The sequence below is a fragment of the Pseudochaenichthys georgianus genome, chromosome 13 (assembly GCF_902827115.2).
Source record: "Pseudochaenichthys georgianus chromosome 13, fPseGeo1.2, whole genome shotgun sequence".
Classification (NCBI taxonomy): Eukaryota; Metazoa; Chordata; class Actinopteri; order Perciformes; family Channichthyidae; genus Pseudochaenichthys; species Pseudochaenichthys georgianus.
The window spans coordinates 37,595,229-37,614,949 of NC_047515.1; the positions used below are offsets into that span (position 1 = coordinate 37,595,229).

At 40.4% G+C, this 19,721-nt stretch overlaps 1 protein-coding gene across 1 annotated transcript; it reads left to right on the top strand.

Moving 5' to 3' along the window:
- Positions 1–552: 552 nt before the first annotated feature.
- On the top strand, positions 553–19,561 carry LOC117456874 (lysosomal amino acid transporter 1 homolog). The gene is made up of 7 exons (XM_034096725.2): positions 553–842; positions 1,586–1,715; positions 1,856–1,943; positions 8,060–8,169; positions 8,252–8,347; positions 15,666–15,851; positions 17,148–19,561. Exons 1-7 carry the CDS (start codon positions 643–645, stop codon positions 17,262–17,264), a joined length of 927 nt encoding a protein of 308 aa, XP_033952616.1. The 5' UTR covers positions 553–642; the 3' UTR covers positions 17,265–19,561.
- Positions 19,562–19,721: the final 160 nt, after the last annotated feature.

The window sequence follows — 19,721 nt, forward strand, 5'->3', positions numbered from 1 at the left end:
CCACCCCTAGGTACTACAACTCATGTGACGTAATTTTGGCCCAAAAATACTTTTTTCCAAATTAACTTATATTGGGAAAGAGACGTCTGTAAATTAGCGTATCATATTTTACTAAATAAACTACCCAGCACGAACAATTTCATAGCCCTTATTTAAAGCGTTATGGTCCAAACGTTATAAAATGTGGTAAAAGCATAGACTGTGGGTAAAATATATATTATATATACAGTCTATGGTAAAAGCTGAAAGCCGAGAGCGGGAAGTCGGAGGCGGGGTTTAATGGAAACTCCCCTGCGCATGCTATGTAGTGAAATCCTGGATGATACGGGTACTTTCTGAATCTACGGTCGCTACATTTTGGGCTTCACTCGCCACTGAGCAACTCTCATAGGAATGCACAGTGTAACCAGTTGTCTTTATACTTCCATGGTTCAGCTCCCTGATGTCTGTTGTGGGTTTGTTTTGTCTTGCAGTCTCGTCAAATGACGGATCTATTTTATGAGGCAGGTAGGTGTGTCAGACCTCATTTCAATTGGCTTGTTGCAAGATTAAACCACATCTACTCCGGATTTGGAAGTAGCAGTCGCAACAGGAGCGAGGACAGCGTGCAGGAAGCCGGGGGACGGAGCCGGTATTTGGGCCATGGCCACCGCTCGTTTCCCCGGGAAGTGTGCGGACGTGGCTGCAGGAAACTGGAGCTCTCCTCCTGGCCGGCTGGTGTGTGTGAACGGGACCCCGTGGATCCTCTACCTGCTGGAGGAGTGTGTGGACAATGTGTGGGAGTACTGCAGCGTGGTGATAGGACTCATATCCATGTTCTGCTTTCTGCTGTCCACTCTGCCGTAAGTAGCATCAAGAAGTGTCCCTCTGATAACAACAAGAAACTGTTAATCACACACACACACGCACACGCACATCCTTACACTAAACATCCACTGTGTTAAGATAAGAAGTGGGGAAAGTACTCAAATATAGTACTTAAGTAAAAGTAGAAGTACCAAAGTGTAGCAATACTTTCTTACACGTAAAAGTCCTGAATTAAAAATGTTACTCAAGTGAAAGGACAAAAGTATTGGAATCTAAATATCCCTAAAGTTCCAAAAGAAATGTAGATTGGCCCATTTCTCAATCATATATATTATTTGTTTTGATTGTAAATGTTGATATATTGATTTGCTTATCAAGCTGGTCAGAGTCGAACACATGTTATTGACTTTATTTACCTCTGAATTATAGTGGAGTAGAATTACCAAGTAACATAACATTTGGATAACAATACGTACATAACTGTACATTATATATGTATAGTTTATGTATCTTTAGAATGTACTGTCAATATGAATGTTACTTCCAAATCCAACTAGCTCATGTTTATAGAGTAGGGTTAGGGTAAGACATTCCATTTTTATTTCAGTGCCCTTTCTCACTACATTCTTACCGTCTTCAATTGTATGATGTTGTTTACATAATGTATGAATATTAGATTACAAATAATAAATATATTTTATGGATAGATAGTTATTCAGGTGAAAGTGTTTGTGGTTATGAAATAACTATATCTTGTCCATGCGTTCTTTCTCTCCAGGCAGGTGTACGAGGCCTATAGGAATGCTAAAGGGGAGGAGGCCATGTCGTTTGGCTTTCTCTTCTTCCTCTTCAGTGGAGACTTGACCAGCTTTGCAGGCTGCTACCTCACCAGCCAGCTGCCTATTCAGGTAAATTCAGGGCATAACCCTATAAGGAACCACTATAACAATACAAACTCCTTGACTCATGAACCAGAAAATATTATTTGGTACATTCTAAGGATTTGGTTTAATTTTAAGGATGTTTCTTTTTCCATGTCCTCTCTCAGGTAATCACAGTGGTGTTCTACATCTTCACAGACCTGATCCTCATCTCCCAGTTTCTTTACTATAAGATCAAGAACAGCTCGCGCAGAAGTAAGCCACATCCTGACACATTAATGAAGAGCATAAGCATGAGGGAGGAAGTGTTTCCTGCTGTTCAAATCAATTATAATCTGACTTCATAGATGACACAGGCGCAGTTCCAGTTGTTATGTAATTGCAGTGTGAGCTGTGACCACCAGAGCCAAAAGTGCATGACTGCCTAATGACTCATGTTGAAAAAAAATCACGCTGCCTATACTGTATATGAATCTGTTAGAAAAAATATCACTCGACACCAGGTTGAGAATCAATGATCAGGTAACTAATTTATTCTTGCAAGAAGGAGCAGAGTTAAATCACATACAAAGGATATGGGTTAACTCACACACATGAGGTATGTTGCTCAAAGGAACAGCAAAAAACATCAAGCTTATATCGTCCGAAACACGGAGATAACAACAAGGTCGTAAATCGAGGTGGCGCAAATATCATCCGCGGGTGTCGGAAAGGTGTCGGGATCATCTGCGACGTCTTCTGGAAAGAGTCACGTACTTCCTTCACGCCTCATAGACAAGCGATATTTAGGAGACAGCAAGTCTCTCTCCTCATAAATATCAACAACATGAAATGCCCTGCCTCCTGCCTCCTATCACAAGAAGAGGCAGCTGCAAGGTCGTACACAGTTCAGAGCCACACATGATATCAGTGCATTAAAACAACCCAAAGAGTGCAGAAAACAGTATTTCTCAGATCCCTCCTGTTTATACTACGGAATAACATAGAACTTGGAAAAATACAAATGATTATAAAAGATAAAAAATTCAGATACAAAAGTACCCCAACCGACTGAGGTAGGTAGATTGTAGGCACATGTTTTAATGTAATCCGAATGGATGCCATGGCCTAATTCTTTCTCTGTACATCGTCAGTTTCTATCTCTCAGACCCGTTACTGTTTCCCTGCTGACGTCCACTCTTTAAATTCTACTGGGTTCTGTTGGTTTCTTCACTGGTTTGAGACAAGTGCCCTTATTGGAATCACCTCCCTTTGTAGCCAGACTTCACCACAGTCGAGGCGAGTTTCTGTCTTTAGGTTTAAACAGCTTCACAGTCAGATGTATCCAGGATGGTCTCTCCGCCACTCTAACTGCAGTCGGGGTAGACAGGAGTGCTTGGTAGGGACCCTCCCACTTGGGAGAGTGCCAGCTCTTCCTCTTTATCGCTCTGGTGAACACTCACTCTCCTGGTTTCACTGTCTGTGTAGTGTCAGGAACTTCCTGTGCAGAGGGGACAATAACATTTGTGATCTATTTTCTTTTCAAAATGTTTGCCATAAATTCTGCTGTGTTTTCACTCATACTCTCGTCCTCTCTTACAAATGGTTTTAACTCGGGCAGATAATATGGTCTTCCATATAACATTTCAAAAGGGGATAGCCCTCTAGCGCTAGGTAGGATGTGCATGCTTAGCATCACTGGTGCTAAGCATCTCATCCATGTTTTCCCTGTCTCGGCCATCATCTTCTTCAGTTTAGCTTTTACTGTACCATTATTTCTTTCTATCAACCCTGCTGACTGTGGATGATAAGAACAATGTCGTTTTAATTGTATTCCAAATACAGCTGTCAAATCCTGAATTAGTTTATTTACAAAGTGTGTGCCATTATCGCTATAGATCTTTTCCAGAATTCCAAAACGTGGGATTATGTGATTTGTCAATGCTTTAGCCACCGTCAATGCATCCGGATTCCTAGTTGCAAGTATATTTTTTCCCTTTAAATTGGAAAGCAAACCAAAATTGAGAGTCTCTATGTACGGGAACTGAAAAGAACGCATTTGCTAAGTCAATTACTGAAAAGTATTTGCTCTGTGGCTTTACCTCACATAACAATGTATGTGGGTCGGGCACTAACGGTGCCCTCGGAATCACGGCCTTATTTACTGCCTGTAAGTCCTGCACCATCCTCCAGCCGGTGGATGGGAGTGCTTTTCTGACAGGAAATAAAGGAGTGTTGCACGGGAATCAGGGCATTCTCTTATTATGCCTGATTTGATCAATGCCTCAACTATGGGTTCTATTCCGCTTATAGCTTCAGGTTTAATGGGATACTGTCTTTGATAAGGCCTGAAACTTCCTTTTGGTGTTATCTTTACCGGTTCTACGCCTTTGATCTTGCCTACATCCGCGGGACCTTGAGACCACAGCTGTTCTAACAGCTCCTCTTCTAATGAGGAGAGTGTGTGGAAATCAAGCATTCGTCATGTGAAGACAAGTGCACTGCTTTTTTCCCTATTGTATGCCAGTTAAGCTTCATCTTGTAGGCATCCACATCCGTGGAATGGAAAACTCCAGGTCTCCCTGTTACTGAATCCCAAATTAGATGATCATTTGCACATGTGGAGACAAAACCTCCCACCTCTCGCCACTGTCTGCCTTTTGGCTTACTCAGTGCGACGTGGGCAATGCTCCAGCTTCTGAACCCTGCTCTGTCTTTTCGGGGGAGGCCAACTGATACCCCACAGAAGCCAGCATCGCTCCAGTAGAAGTTTTAAATTGCTAACTGGACATGTGGCTCCTTGAAAAACTACTTTTCATAGTGTAAATCAGGGAATCCCAGCCCGCGTCTGACACGAAGTTTATGATTTTCATGTCCTCCCATTTGTTGAGGTCAAGTAGGGGGTTGGAGAGCTCTTTGGAGACCTGTAGGGTCTTTTCCCAAAGTGCTTTAGTGACCTCCCTTGGCCCCTGGGTTATGAGGTCAAAACTATAAAAATAGGTCGGAGGCCCCACTCCGTCTACTACATACAGGTCAGGCTCAGGATTCTTACATTTCTCAAAGATTCTTATTGCCTTCATCCCATTTCGAGTTGGAACCACTGCTATTCCTAACTCTGACATTACATCCCGACCAAGGAGAGCAGTGGGGCATGCACTTGATATGACAACGGATTTCTGAGCTGTGAGTCCAGTTACTGGATCCTTTATTGCAAGTGGCACAGTCAAGTTTTCTACGGTTACCGCCCCGTTTGCAGATCTTACTAAAATCGTCTTTTTTGATTTCTTTAAAGGTGACATGTCATGCTTTTCTGGTTATTACCCATCCCCTTGTGTGTTATGAAGGTTTTTATGCATGTAAACGGTCTGCAGAGTCAAAACCCTCAAAGTACACCATGTAGCGAGTAAAACTCTAAAACAGAAAATACCTCCCCAAAACGCCTCGTTGGAGATACGTCACTGTCCATTTGATTCTTCCGGGTACATCATGATGTCATGTCGTCCCCAGAACGAAATGGACCAATCCGTGGAGCCGTTACGTTACGTCCACGGAGCCGTTACGTTAAGCCCCCGCTGATTGGTCCAAATTGACCAATCCACGGCCTTCCTCACACTCAGTGCGGGCAGCTCAGCTGATCTCTCCTCCCTGGCTGCAGGCTGATAACAGACAGTTGGGATCGCAGCAAAATTCTCTCTGCAGACCCATTCTCACAGCGTTTATCAACCTTTTTCTTACTCAATATCAAGCCACACTTATTGTTTTTACTTCGGCTGTGACTTTGTGTGTGCTCAGGGTGAGTTTGGCTGTGTTTCGCTGTGTATCGCTAAACAAGGAAACAACACCTCCACGGAGCTCAGCGCGATTCACAACGTCCCGACTGGTCCCGACCAATCGGAGCACACTGGGCTCACAGGGAGGGGGGGGGCAAGAGCTGCAACGAGCCGTTTAGTGGAGAGAGTGAATACACATACTTTACAGAGATGCTGTATGCGAAACCAATGTGAGTTTGGAAAATTGCACAGTATAAATCTATTCTAGTCGACCTCAACACTGGAATTATGATCAGTGGAAATGGCCATGACATGTGACCTTTAAATCCCTCAGCCCCTCCGCTAGGTGTGGTAGAATTACGGTTCTGCATGCGCCTGAGTCACATAGGGAGGTTACATCTATTCCCATTATCGTTAAAGTAACAAATGGTTTCTCTTCATATGCCAGCATCAGCTCTACAGTACCTAATTCTAATATCTCCACTTCCTCATCGGATGAGCTCAAAGACATGTTATCTGACCCTGCTTCTGTATCAGTGTCAAAGTCTGAGTCATTTTGTCTTAGGTCATTCTGATTTGGTTTATCTTGTTTTGGGTTGGTCTGTTCTGTAGTTGTTTCTGTTGTTTTACTTTCTACATTAACCTTCTTCATCTGTTCAGGGTTTATGTCTGTGTGTGATAATACATGACCTGATTTTGCAGATGCACTTGGCTCTAGTCATGCCTTCTTCACCCAGTCCTCCGTTCCTTCCTGTGGCCTCTTTGCTCTGCAGTCGTTTTCCCAATGTCCAAATTTGCCACACAAAAAGCAACTTCCCTCCGGGAATTTTCCTCCTCCCCGTCCTCCACCTCGTGCCCCACCTCGTCCTCCACCTCGTCCTCCACCTCGTCCGTCCCTTCCGCCACGGCCCCGTCCACACCCTCTTTGATCACCTTGGAAAAGAAATTCAACAGAACATACATCAGAAGTGTAATCATCAGATTCATCCTGTGTTAAAAACACGGCAGTTTGCTTTTGTTTCTTTTTTTTGCCAATTTCAGCCGGGCCCGCTAAACGGATTGGTTGTACTTTTTACAGTATCACGGCTTCTACAGATGACATTTTTTTATGGATTTTTTGTCAAAGCACTTCAGATATTCATTGCTATCGGGATGTTAAGAGCATTCCATGGAATATAACAAAAAGTGTATCTCGAGCCGGTTTCTGAAACTTACCTACCCCACCTTTAAGTCAAAAAAGGCATGCAGATCATACAATAAAATACAAATAAGTTAGCAATCAAGGAAAACAAAGAGAAGTAGCAGTATTATAAAATAAGTGGAAAATGTAGAAAGTAGCAGCCGGATAACAGTAGTAAAAGAAAAAGCATATATATATATATATATTGCACACAATATTTAAATACATATACAAAGTATACAAAATAAAGATATGTATATAAAAATAAGTAAAAGTCCAATACAAAAAAGAAAAACAGGTTAACTTAAAATGTTATTTTACAGATTTGTACAGTATTGAATAGGGATGGGTACCGAGCGCCGGTATTATACGGGCCCCGGGGCTGAATTATTAAAGACCGTGGTACCGTTAAGCTCCGACGTTATGTCTTTTTATCGGTACTGGAGACATGTAAAAAATATGTATTATGCTACACAAACATTATATTGCAGTTTTAGTGTCACCAACTCCGTTTCTAATACGCAAAAAGACTGCAAAATGCGTCGATGATTATCTTTAGTATTTTCAATATTTCCAATCCAGACGAGAGATCTCTCTCCCCCGTCTGTGTGCGAGGGGGCGGGGCAGGTTACACACACGCAGCTGCTACATGCAGCAACACACACACGGCGGAGATGGCGAGGAGAACTAAGCGCTCCAAGGTGTGGTTAAACTTTACCCGTCTCGATGCTCGTTGCCAAAAGTGCAATAAGAGTTTAGCATGCAAGTTCGGTAACACGAGCAATTTGTCTAAAAATGTATCAAAAGTGCTCCACATTCAGACGGAGGAATGCACCGGGTTCGACTTTCTTTCTATCAGCTCTGTTGCCCCGTCCACGAGTAATGTTTCCACGTCAGGTGTTATGTATGCTAGCAGCAACACACAGTTAGTTAACTCATTATACAAACCTGGGTTAATGAGTAACGGAGTTATTTATTTTGTTAACGTTTCAGCTATTCTGTTTACAGTTCTGTCATCAGATTATTTAATACGATTTGTTAAAACGTAAAAAAAATGTAAAATTTGTTTAGCTTATTTTTTCTCTCCAAAAGAACCGATAAAAGTGCCGTTAAAGACCGGATCGATAAGTAGTACCGTTAAAACCCGATACCCATCCCTAGTATTAAATAATACAGAAGAAGTAGCAGCCAGAAATAGGAATAAGAAAAGAGTACATATTATTATTATGTATTTCATCTTTTTAATTTTAATATACTTTTGTTTTTACTTGCTGTTTGTTAGATTTCAATCATGTCTGTTCAATTTGTTTAGTGTAAAGCAACAGTTGAAGACATTATGTGTAGGAGCTGATGGTCATACTGTGTGATGTTGGGGGAGGTTATTATTTGTCTTTGTGCGTCTCATTGCGTGTTCTTTGGTCTTTGTGTGTGTTTATCTGTAGAAAGCCCCGTGCTGAAGTGGCTTTGCTTCATGTGGTGCGGCTCTGCATCGTTAGTCCTGCTGACCTTACCCAAACTCATCGTAGACAACAGTGCTTCTTTAGACACCAAGGTTGGTAGATTGTGTATTGTGTATATGTGAATCTGTGTGTGTGTGCAGGCTTTGTGTTGACCCTCCTTAATATGTTTTCCAGAGTACCTCTAAATCAGTGGAAGTCACTGGCTATGTGTGTGGATACCTGGCATCTGTGTTCTACCTCAGCTCCCGGTTACCCCAGCTCTATAAAAACGTAAGTGGCAATTTGTCGGTGTGAAATTTGAGTTGTGGACTTTGCATTGCAACTAGGGTTGCATATCGTTGACTTTTTTACGATACCACTGAACGATACCGATACATATTGTGATACTTTCATGTTCAGGGTTCGTACGGTCATTGAAAACCTGGAAAAGTCATGGAAATTGAAAATGCAAATTCCAGGCCCTGGAAAAGTTATGGAAAACAATATTTTTCCCAAAGTTTTGGAAAAGTCATGGAAATGTAACTAAAGTTGCGTCAGACAAATATAATTTACATTTAATCTAATCGCTGAAATAATCTGCGGTCGCAAGCTGTTATGTGCCATCATGACGCGCATGGTGTTATTTTGTAATATATGAAGCGCGAGCTGTGTGCTCGAGTCTTCCTGCCTGTCGGCTGAACTCTGCTGCTCCAGGATGAGGGTCAGCTACATTATCTACGGTGTGTTCGTTAACTGTGCAGAGTCACTGTGGCACAGACTGCACCGCTGGCGAACAGCTGTTAGAACGGTCCGTTCAGGTGTTCGGAGCTGAGCGGCAGAGCGTGATGTGAACTGAAACGTTTTTCTGTCGCAATATCATTTAAGGAATCGTTGAGCTAGCTAGCCAGCATACATTGTCACTATCTGCTAACGTTAGCTTTAGCCTTTGTTTTCTAATAGTATTTTTCATAGGCTATAAACAGAGGTGGTATAAGTATAGATCTTGTACTTGATTAAAAGTAGAAGTACTCAGATCGTGTACTTTAGTAGAAGTAGGCTACTCAGATCTTGTACTTAATAAAAGTAGAATTACTCAGATCTTGTACTTAATAAAAGTAGAATTACTCAGATCTTGTACTTAATAAAAGTAGAAGTACTCAGATCTTGTACTTTAGTAAAAGTAGAACTACTCAGATCTTGTACTTGAGTAAAAGTAGAACTACTCAGATCTTGTACTTGAGTAAAAGTAGAAGTACTCAGATCTTGTACTTGAGTAAAAGTAGAAGTACCAGAGTGTAGGAATACTCTGTTTCAGTAAAAGTCCTGCATTCAAAATGTTCCTCAAGTAAAAGTAGGAAAATATTCTCATCAAAATATAGTGAAAGTAGCGACAGTAAAAGTAGTCGTTGTGCAGATTGGTCCATTTCAGAATAATATATATGATATGTTTTATAATGATTGATCATGAAAGTGTTCTCAAAGCTGGTGAAGGTGCAGCTAGTTTGAAGTACTTTGTAGACTGCAGGGTAGCTGGTGGATTTACTCCAGGTGGAACTAAAGTCTGATTCAACACTTGATTAGATTTCACATCATTCATCCACATCTGTGAAGTAACTAAATGTATTAAATACATGTAGTGTAGAAGTACACCATGTACCTCTGAACTGTAGTGGAGTAGAAGTACACCATGTACCTTCAGGTTCAGGTTATGTATTTGTACCCGTAGGTAGATTCTGTTTGCAGAGAAAAAGACAAGGGTTCCATCCTGACACTATAAACAAACACAAACAACAGACACATCTCTAATAAAGGACTAGTAAAAGTACAAGTATACCCTGCTCAACCAAATCTCAAAATATTTAAAAAACATTTTAAGTAGGAAAACACTAGTACAGACATGGACATTCAAAATTCACAATGAAATAAATAAATAAAGATAGGCATCTGTGTGACGCTCCTATGATGTGTTGATTTGTGCAATAGCTGCTGGGATAAAACTGTTTTTATACCGCTTCGTTCTACTCCTTGGGACGAGTAACCTCCGGCCCGAAGGAAGAAGCTTGAATCCTGAGTGCAGAGGGTGGTGGGAGTCATCGTCTCATATGGAGCTGGATAACCGCTGTAACTGCCTGAGGTACAGGGTCTCCAGGTTTAGCTGTGGCTCACCAATCAGCCTGCTGGACCACTTTACGATCTGACTCGGAGAGTTTCTGCTCTTTAAAGTCAGGTTCCCAAACCATGACATTAGTGAAAGAGACAGAATTGACTCGATAAAAGCACGATAAAACAATTAACTGTAGTGAGTAGAAGTACACCATGTACCTCTGAACTGTAGTGAGTAGATGTACACCATGCACCTCTGAACTGTAGTGAGTAGAAGTACACCATGTACCTCTGAACTGTAGTGGAGTCGAAGTACACCATGTACCTCTGAACTGTAGTGAGTAGAAGAAGTACCTCTGAACTGTAGTGAGTAGTAGAAGTACACCATGTACCTCTGAACTGTAGTGGAGTCGAAGTACACCATGTACCTCTGAACTGTAATGAGTAGAAGAAGTACACCATGTACCTCTGAACTGTAGTGAGTAGAAGTACACCATGTACCTCTGAACTGTAGTGAGTAGAAGTACACCATGTACCTCTGAACTGTAGTGGAGTAGAAGTACAAAGTAGCAAAACATTGAAATACTTAATAAAGTACAAGTATCTCAAAACTGTACCCCCGTATAGTACTTGTTGAGTTTATGAACTTAGTTACACAGATAGAAAGACTAAGCCTTGCACAGAGGCATGACAATACATTTTCAAAATGCTCAACAGTGCTGCCAGAATTATAAACTGACTGCTACACAATTAAAATAAATGCTTTTATATATGTCTACTAGATGTGACTCTTTGGCGTTTCTGTTATTAGCTGCTGCTTTAGTTGTTCTGACTGCTAACATCCTGTTATTCCTCATTTTAAAGCCGATATCCGTGGGGTCGGGGGTCGGATCCTTGTCACCTTTTTCATGCCTGATAACTTTGCCTCCCTGACTACAGTTGCTTCAGCGTGTAGAAGCTAGTAAGCCTACTATTTGATTTGTTTTAGATGGGCACTACATGTTTCATATGCAGACCTTATTTTCCTGTTCCATGTTCAAATAAACCATTTTCAGTGGTCATTTTTGTTTGGTCATGGAAAATTGGGTAAAGGTCATGGAGAAGTCATTGGTGAAAAAGTGTATGAACCCTGCATGTTGCATAAGGGAACATTGAATCATCCTGCAATTACTCCCATTAAGCACTTTATGATATAGTTAACATGTCAAATGAATATTAAATTCAATTGTGGGACTTGGACCTTTTAGTACTGAACAAACAATGAAAAACACGTTGTCTATGAAGAATTCTGCAATATCATTTATAACAACCATCAGGCGTGAATAGTACATCTTGTCAATGGAAAAAGAAAATAGTACCAGTATAATCAACATTTGCCTGTTGAAAGAAAACAAATCCCATCACAGTTCAGTTTTGTGCATTCATCTTCAAGAAGTTGAGAATACCTGCTCTCTGGATCCAAACGGGCCCTTTCACAGCGTAGGATATCACCTGCTGAACTGAACACTCTCTCGCTTGGCACGCTGCCTCCCTGAACACAAAGGTACTTGGTTGCTGTTAGGAAAATATCACTCGACACCAGGTTGAGAATCAATAATCAGGTTCTAATTTATTCTTACAAGAAGGAGCAGAGTTAAATCACATACAAAGCATATGGGTTAACTCACACCCATGGGGTATGTTGCTCACCGGAGCAGGAAAAAACATGAGGCTTATATCGTCCGAAATACAGGAGATAACCACAAAGTCGTAAATCGAGGTGGCGCAAATATCAGCCGCGGGTGTCGGAAAAGCATCGGGTCATCTGCGATGGATCATCTGTGACGTCTTCTGGACTTCCTTCATGCCTCATAGAAATTAGATATCTAGGAGACAACAAGTATGTGTCTGTCTCCTCATAAAGGTCAACAACCTGCCTCCTCCTATCCTAAAGAGGCAGCTGCAGGTCGTACACAGTTCAGCATCACACATGATATCGGTGCATTAAAACAAACCCAAAGAGGAGACGACAGTATTTTCTCCAACATTTGCCATACGAGATAGCATCGGTTGGAGGTTGCCACCTTTCCCAGAACTTCTTCCAGTGGTTTCAGACCCCACCATTCAGACAGTCATATGCAGCCACACTGTAGACGTTCTAAAGTGACTCGTTTGCGGAGTTTCACGGCGAAATTGACATCGTAATTCCGACGGTTTGGGCGAGAGTTTAAGGATATTATGCCTCACTTTTATATTAAAAAAAAGTATCTCAAACCGGATCTCATTTCGGTACGGTAGACCGTAGCCGCCAGTAACCGGTATTTCGGTAATACCGGGAACCGGTATGCAACCCTAATTGCAACCACGATAGAAGATCTCAGGGAAAACTCAACTTATTATGTAACAGTTAGAGTTTGTGTATCACTTTATGTGTCAAAAGATGAACCAGACGCTGAAGACAATGGTGCTGTTGTGCTGCGGAAACATCCTGGCACGACTGAGACTGATCTCCGGAGGGGATCATCTCAGTATGCTGAGAGAAAAATACTGGGCATACACACACACACACGCACGCACGCACAAACACACACACTTTACCTGAATATTTTTTAATCGATACGGTTGCATGTGACCAGTTACTCATCAGGTTATCTGTTATTATGTATGATTACCTTCAGCAGCACTTGTGCAGACACTTTGCCTAGTATTGGGTCCTGCACATGTAATACGTGGCACTCACTTTTCAGTGATTTCCACTTGTGGGGACAGACTGAACTCAGAGTATACAACTCCATTATTCAGTCAAGGTTAAAAAGTTTCTCCTGTTTCACAATACTGAATGGATGCTTTCTGACACCGACTCACACACATCCTGCTGCTGTTTGTGCTGAAAAACACGCCATTAAAGAGGCTCTGTTCTGCTCTGTGTGTTATTTAGGTTTGTGTGCATGTTAATGGTCTGCAAAGGATAAAATCCCTGTGTTCCCTCCAGAGGGAGTTTCTCTCTCACACACTCCTCCACTGCCTGAAACACCTCAATTTGACTCCTTTGTTTACTTCTTGAACATAGTGACATCACTATTTAACACCCGCGCTTCTATTGGCTAGTGCTCCAACACATTGAAATGTATAGGCTAACCCGGGATTCCACCGGGTCCGTTTGTGCCGCGGTTTTGGTCCGACCTCCTCCAGAATCATACCCAACCGGGCGCGTTTCAGAAGCGGAGTGTCTTGTGTACCGGCTCGCCGTTTTTGTTGATTTGTGCATATTTCCTGGACAGGCTATTTTGCACGGACAAAGTTTGTACATACTTGTAATAGTCCAGTTATAAACGACATGAATCAAAGATGTATTGCTGTATTTTAGTGGTAAAAAAATGCATTCATCATGATAATTATTCTATATATATAATATACACAGTGCCTGTAAACCGGAGGAGAACGCTGGCATTTATTCTCTTACTTGAAAGACTACGGAGGGATAGGGTCTGCGAAATGTGTTTATTTTGGGGATTGCGCTATGCAACGCCTCGCGTCGAAAATAGACCAGCCGCCTATTTTTAGCCGGGACGCTTCTGGGAAGCTTCTAGCCGTAACGCGGCGCGTCTGGTGGAATAGTACCCATTGACTAGAGTGGCCGCGATAGCTGTGAACGGCGCGGCCGTAATGCGGCGCAGGAGGCCCCGGTGGAATCTAGGGGTAAGGGTTGGCAGGGTTTAACTTCTTGTCAATGGCAAACAAAATATAAAATAGCTATATAATAGTATGTGTTTGAAACACAGAGCAAACTCATTGTGAGTGAACATGGTTTGTGGTTGACATACAGAAATAGAGACCTCTCTGTTTTTCTCTGACTGATGGTTTTGATGTAGGTGCATTAGGACAGTGGTTCTCAAACTTTTTTCAATCATGTACACCCTTTGAAAAGAAAATGTCAGCCAAGTACCCCCTGATCAGTGCAAACACTTTTTGTTAGGGAAAAAACGCCTATATAAAGAGGCACAGTACAGCGCTGCACCATCGGTGTCTGATTTATTAAAACAACAACATTGTAACTGAGAAACACTTAAAGGTGGGGTAGGTAAGTTTGAGAAACCGGCTCGAGATCGCTAGAATTTGAAAATACACAACCGGAGAAAATCTGCCACTTCCTTACAGAGCCCCTCCTCCAACACACACGAACGCGCACATGACCAATGAGGGCACGAGATAAGTTTGTGCCCCGATGGAAGGCTGACAGGCAGGTAGGCCATCCAATCCAATTGGTTGTACTTTTTACAGTATTACGGCTTCTACAGATGACATTTTTTTATGGATTTTTTGTCAAAGCACTTCAGATATTCATTGCTATCGGGATGTTAAGAGCATTCCATGGAATATAACAAAAAGTGTATCTCGAGCCGGTTTCTGAAACTTACCTACCCCACCTTTAAATGCTACATTTCAAATGTTTACAATCCATCACTAATTCATGGCAAACCAATTTTAACATCATGCAATAACACTAAGACGACATTAGTTGCATTGAACTGATCTTTTTAATAAGTTGTACTAACAATGTAGTGAAACATGGGCTTGAGCTTCACTGAGGATCTTTGTCATTCTGACAGGGAGGCAAACTGCAGTTATTACACTTTGCGTTTTGAAATATGTGTAACTCTGTTCATATAAAACCCACACTGCTCAAACTTCCTTACTTTAACTAAAATTGGTATATTTATTTATTTATTTTGGGGCGTGGGGAATGAAGAGAAAAAAATATATGAGCATGGGATTTTGACCCCTCATATAAACATATGCATAATGCTGCGCTATACTTTGCGGCCACACGCCGTTGCCAAGCAACGCTTATTGTTTAGGTCCTTTGATAAGCAGGCAGTCAAATCATTAACTAGAATTAGCTAGATCTGATAGATTTGGACATAAACGCGAGAGAGAGAGATCAGAGAGCAGATCAGCTGCTGCTGACGGAGAACACGCAGCTCTGCATGATCACAGCTCCCCCCTGTGACGGACCGTTGAGCGGAGCAAAACACACTAAGAGTTAGACCTAACACACTTGGCTAGTTCATCTACTCTGGAACAAGCTAAACTAGTTATACATACATTTATTCTTTACTGTCGGTTCACTTATTACAGGTTCAACGAGCTGCACGAGACTGACGGGTCAGGAGAGGGAGAGGAAAAGAGAGCACCCCGTTTGTTTTTCCCATTTTATTATCCAGAGTTTCTGTAAACCTTTGAATAAAGTAGTTAATCTACTATTAGCAGTTTGTTTAAATGCATTTATTATGTTTGTTTTTTTCATTAACATAAAATAAATCTCACGTACCCCCTGCAGTACTCCAACGTACCCCTAGGGGTCCACATACCCCCATTTGAGAACCACTGCATTAGGAGATGAAGCTCCACTAATGGCATACTGTTGAAGTAAATAAGTGATACCCACTTTAAAGATGTATAATATAAAACTGGTTATAATCTATATTTCTGCCGCTCTTAATACTAAAAACCGTTGTTCTTCTAGTTTCAGCGACAGTCCACGGAGGGCACCTCTTACATGTTGTTCGCTCTTGCCATGATGGGCAACGGGACGTACGGGCTGAGCGTCATCGTGGTGCTGCCTGCGCTGAAGGGCTCCAAGCAGACCTTCATCATCAAACACCTGGCCTGGCTCATCGGCAGCCTGGGGGTCATCGTACTGGACTTCTTTGTATCCTTTAAACAACAAGTGCACTTGAAGACTTGAAAATAGGTCAAATTGTCACTGATTCAAGTTTAGAGTGGACAAATATATATCATTTAAAACAACAGAATAAAATTAAGATATTTATAATTATATATTCCTTGGAAGTTAAATTAAAGAATGTTCAATAAAAAAAATGAAATAAAGATATTTATAGAAACATAGTTTTAGTAAAGTTTCAAGCCAAAATATTTAAATATCAGAATTTAAAATGAGCATACACCTATATAATAAAATATAAATATTTATGTAAACACAAGTACTTAAAGTAAAATGTCTTATCACAACAGAGAAATAATACAAATATGTGTTACTTAATACTTTTAAGTACGAATGTACAATAACAATATATATATGTATAGAAATAAAGACAATAAAGTCTAATGTCCAGTAAAACAGTGTGAAGCTGTGAAAATATTTATACAAACATAAGCATCTTAGGTACAATTGTGCAATGAAAAGGTAATACATTTTTTTTAAATATCCACAAGTAAGAAGTTAAAGGGGACCTATCATGCAAAATGCACTTTTTTATGTCTTTTATACATAACTATGTGTCCCCGGTGTGTCGGGGAACTCACGCAGCGTCAGAAAATAAAACCCTCTCTCTTTTCCTCCTTACCCACATCTCTAAAAACGGGGCTACAACGGAGCTGATCCAGATTTGCGTCCGATATCGGAAATGTAGGCTGGCTTTATCAGAAACGTTGCTATCAGAAACAATGCCCGACTGTTTTGGACGTAATATGGTCGGTGCATGTTTACATTAGCATCGCTAACACTCAGAGCTAACCTGTGGAGAGCATGTGTGTGAAGAAGCAGGAAGTAAAAAGGAACTCACCTTCTGGTATAACCGGCAAGAGAGAAAGCCTTTGAGCTCCAGACTGTTTCAGATCCTTGATAATCCATGATATGGCGTTTCATCACCGCAGTATCTGCCGGTAGAATCTCCCGCATGAGCTCAGCCCCCTCCATTTTTTTTTGGAAGCTTTATACCCCAAATCAGCACTTTTGAAACAGGACGTGAAATAGAGGGATATGAGGCACGCCTAGAATGTGTGATCTGACACTTCAAAGACATGTTTTTTATGTATTTTTTATATATCTGAGACCTATGCTATTTCCTACAAATAGCATGATAGGTGCACTTTAAAGTAAAATGTCCAATACAAAAATTAAATAAAGTATTTATATGAACATAAGAAGTAAACATGTACCCATTGTACCACATCATGTTGGTGTTTGCTCCTTAACTTCAGTCAGGTGACCGCCCAGTTCGTGATGTACAGGAAGAACAGCTCAGCAAAGGGCAGCAAGCTGCTCAGCGTGCCGGAGGTGGAGCCTCTGCTGTGTGAAGAGGTGGAGCTGTCGCTGTTATAGGACCCACAATCAAACATGGACTGCCCAATGTACAGTTTCTGATTCATCTGTGATTCTCTGGGGCTATTGACAACTTCAGAGACATTGTAGAAGCTACATGCAGCCATGTTGAAGTACCAGCAGGAACACACTTGATAAACCCTTTATGGAAATATCAGGTGGAAACATTTTTTTCAAGTTAAATTAATAAAGCACATTTCTGTTTGGTTTTCTCTAGGCAGGCCAGTAAGCATCAATGAAATACCTTTTGTTACAGTTATCCACTGGGATTACTTGATTTTTTTTGGGTGGGGGAGAATATTTGTATTGGCCACTGGGGACACCTAGAGAAGGGGGACTTAATGCCAGACCTCTCCTCACAAATGCAAGCTTTACGGAAGAACTGCCTGTTATTTATATACACATGTTTGACAGGGTTGCTTAAATACTGCTGTGTCATATTGCAATATCATATGAGAAGACGTAGTAATGCGATTTTCCATTTGGTATTTGAGTGCCATAAAGTTCATATTGTGTCACCACAGAAGAAGAAAACTTTCAATATTTGTTGTTCATTTCAGAATGTGGTCCAAGCTCCCTTACTTTTATGGATAATTGTGTGCCTCTTTAAGTTAACACAATCTTATTTTATAGAGACTGTCAAAAAGTATTTATTTTTAAATTAAGTTGCATGTCTTGACAGTATTTTTGTTAAAAGACGCCCTATTGTGCTTATATGTAGGTTTCTGTGCATAATGGTCGTCGAAGGCTAAAATCCCAAAGTTCCGGAAGATAGTGACATCACTATGGAACACTTGCGCTTCTATTGGCTAGCGCTCCAACACATTGTAAGGGGCGGGACATCTCTAAGTGGTTGACCAATCACAACAGAGACGGCCAGCTAACCAATCACGCACAAAATATAAATATATATACCTGGAAATGAGCATAATAGGGCCCCTTTAATCCTCTCTGTTTCACTTATAAAAGCAGTTTCTCTTTTTACCTTCTTCTCTCTCATTCCTAAAATGTTATGAGCTGCATTATCTGGTGTCCTCTCATGCAACATTTACAATTATGACATACAGAAATAGTCATTAAAGAAGTCATTACTTTTTGATGATTCCAAATGTATTGGAGAATAGGGACATTAATGGGATGTCTTAAAGACGTAGTCAAAGTAATGAGGCTTATAATTAGATTGCTCATGTTTTTCTGTTCTGTTTGCAGATGCTCTTGTCACTTTGTTAACACAATTTGTACTTGTTGCGGTTGAACAAACAAATACATGAAAACCAAGCAGAACAAAAATGGAACAGAACAAATATCAAAGGACATTGTTTCGATCAGTCGTAAAACTGTGGTGCTGTTTTTGTAATATATCTTTCTACCTCATTTAATGTGAACATAATGTATTCCTCATGAAGAGCTTGCTCAAACATATTGTATAATCACATTTGAAATTACTTTAAAAGCGACTATTTCTGTAGAAAATCCTAGTTATTAATTGGTTATTACTTCTGGCTGTTATTTGTATCTGTCAGTTGATGCAATAAGTGTAATTAAGTTGGGGATTTTTTTTACTGTAAATTCATATTCTTTTGGTAAATGTATGCAATTGGAGTATATGTTTTTTCCAATAGATTGAATTTTTGCTAAATATTTTTGTATTGCACTTTAAACCTTGATTATTCCTTAAAATTGATAGGAAACACTTTTCAAAGTAGCACACACAAAAATGTTATGACTGAAGAAACTGCAGTATTTATAAGACTAGGTTTTGTCACACTACTGCTAAGATGTATTTATTTTCTTTAAAGCATAATGTTATTTTCTTTTGATTGTGTACATGGCCAAATACTGCATATTGTAACTGGCAATGTCTTCTCAATGTATGTATGATAATAACTATGGACACAACTGCAATATATACTCGGTATAAAGGTCAAAATACACTGTCTATATGTCTTTATTTTTAAATAAGACTGAAAAGAACAAAACTCACACGTTTATGAGCAAAACAAACATATTTTCTCTTGTATTTATTTGCATTGCATTTAATATTGACGTCATCCAAAATTGAATGTAATCAGGTGACATTACTTTTATATTCTGAAATTCAGATAAGGTTACTGATTACACTTTTGACTAGGTTACTAGTTATAGCCTTACATGTTTACACTAACCCTCCCAACCCTGCATGTGCAGATTGTGCAGTTTCTTAGCATGTTATCAGAGGTGGAAAAAGTATTCAGATGCTTTACTTGAATAAAAGTACCAATACATTATTGTCAAAATACTTCATGTAAAACTCCTGCTTTTAAAATCTTAAGTAAAAGAACAAACGTATTATCAGGAAAATGTACTTAAAGTTCAAGAGTAAAAGTGTTGAAACAATGCCTTTATGTGTGAATATAATTATACTATGTCTAGATAACATTGTTTCTTCAAGTAGCATTTTACTGTTGCAGACAAACA

Bases quoted from the DNA above. Each gene is read 5' to 3' on its own strand.
- LOC117456874 (XM_034096725.2), top strand. From the start codon at position 643: ATGGCCACCGCTCGTTTCCCCGGGAAGTGTGCGGACGTGGCTGCAGGA. The intron at 8,348-15,665 runs GTAAGTGGCAAT...TTGTTCTTCTAG, and splicing joins TACCCCAGCTCTATAAAAAC to TTTCAGCGACAGTCCACGGA. The intron at 15,852-17,147 runs GTATCCTTTAAA...AACTTCAGTCAG, and splicing joins TCATCGTACTGGACTTCTTT to GTGACCGCCCAGTTCGTGAT.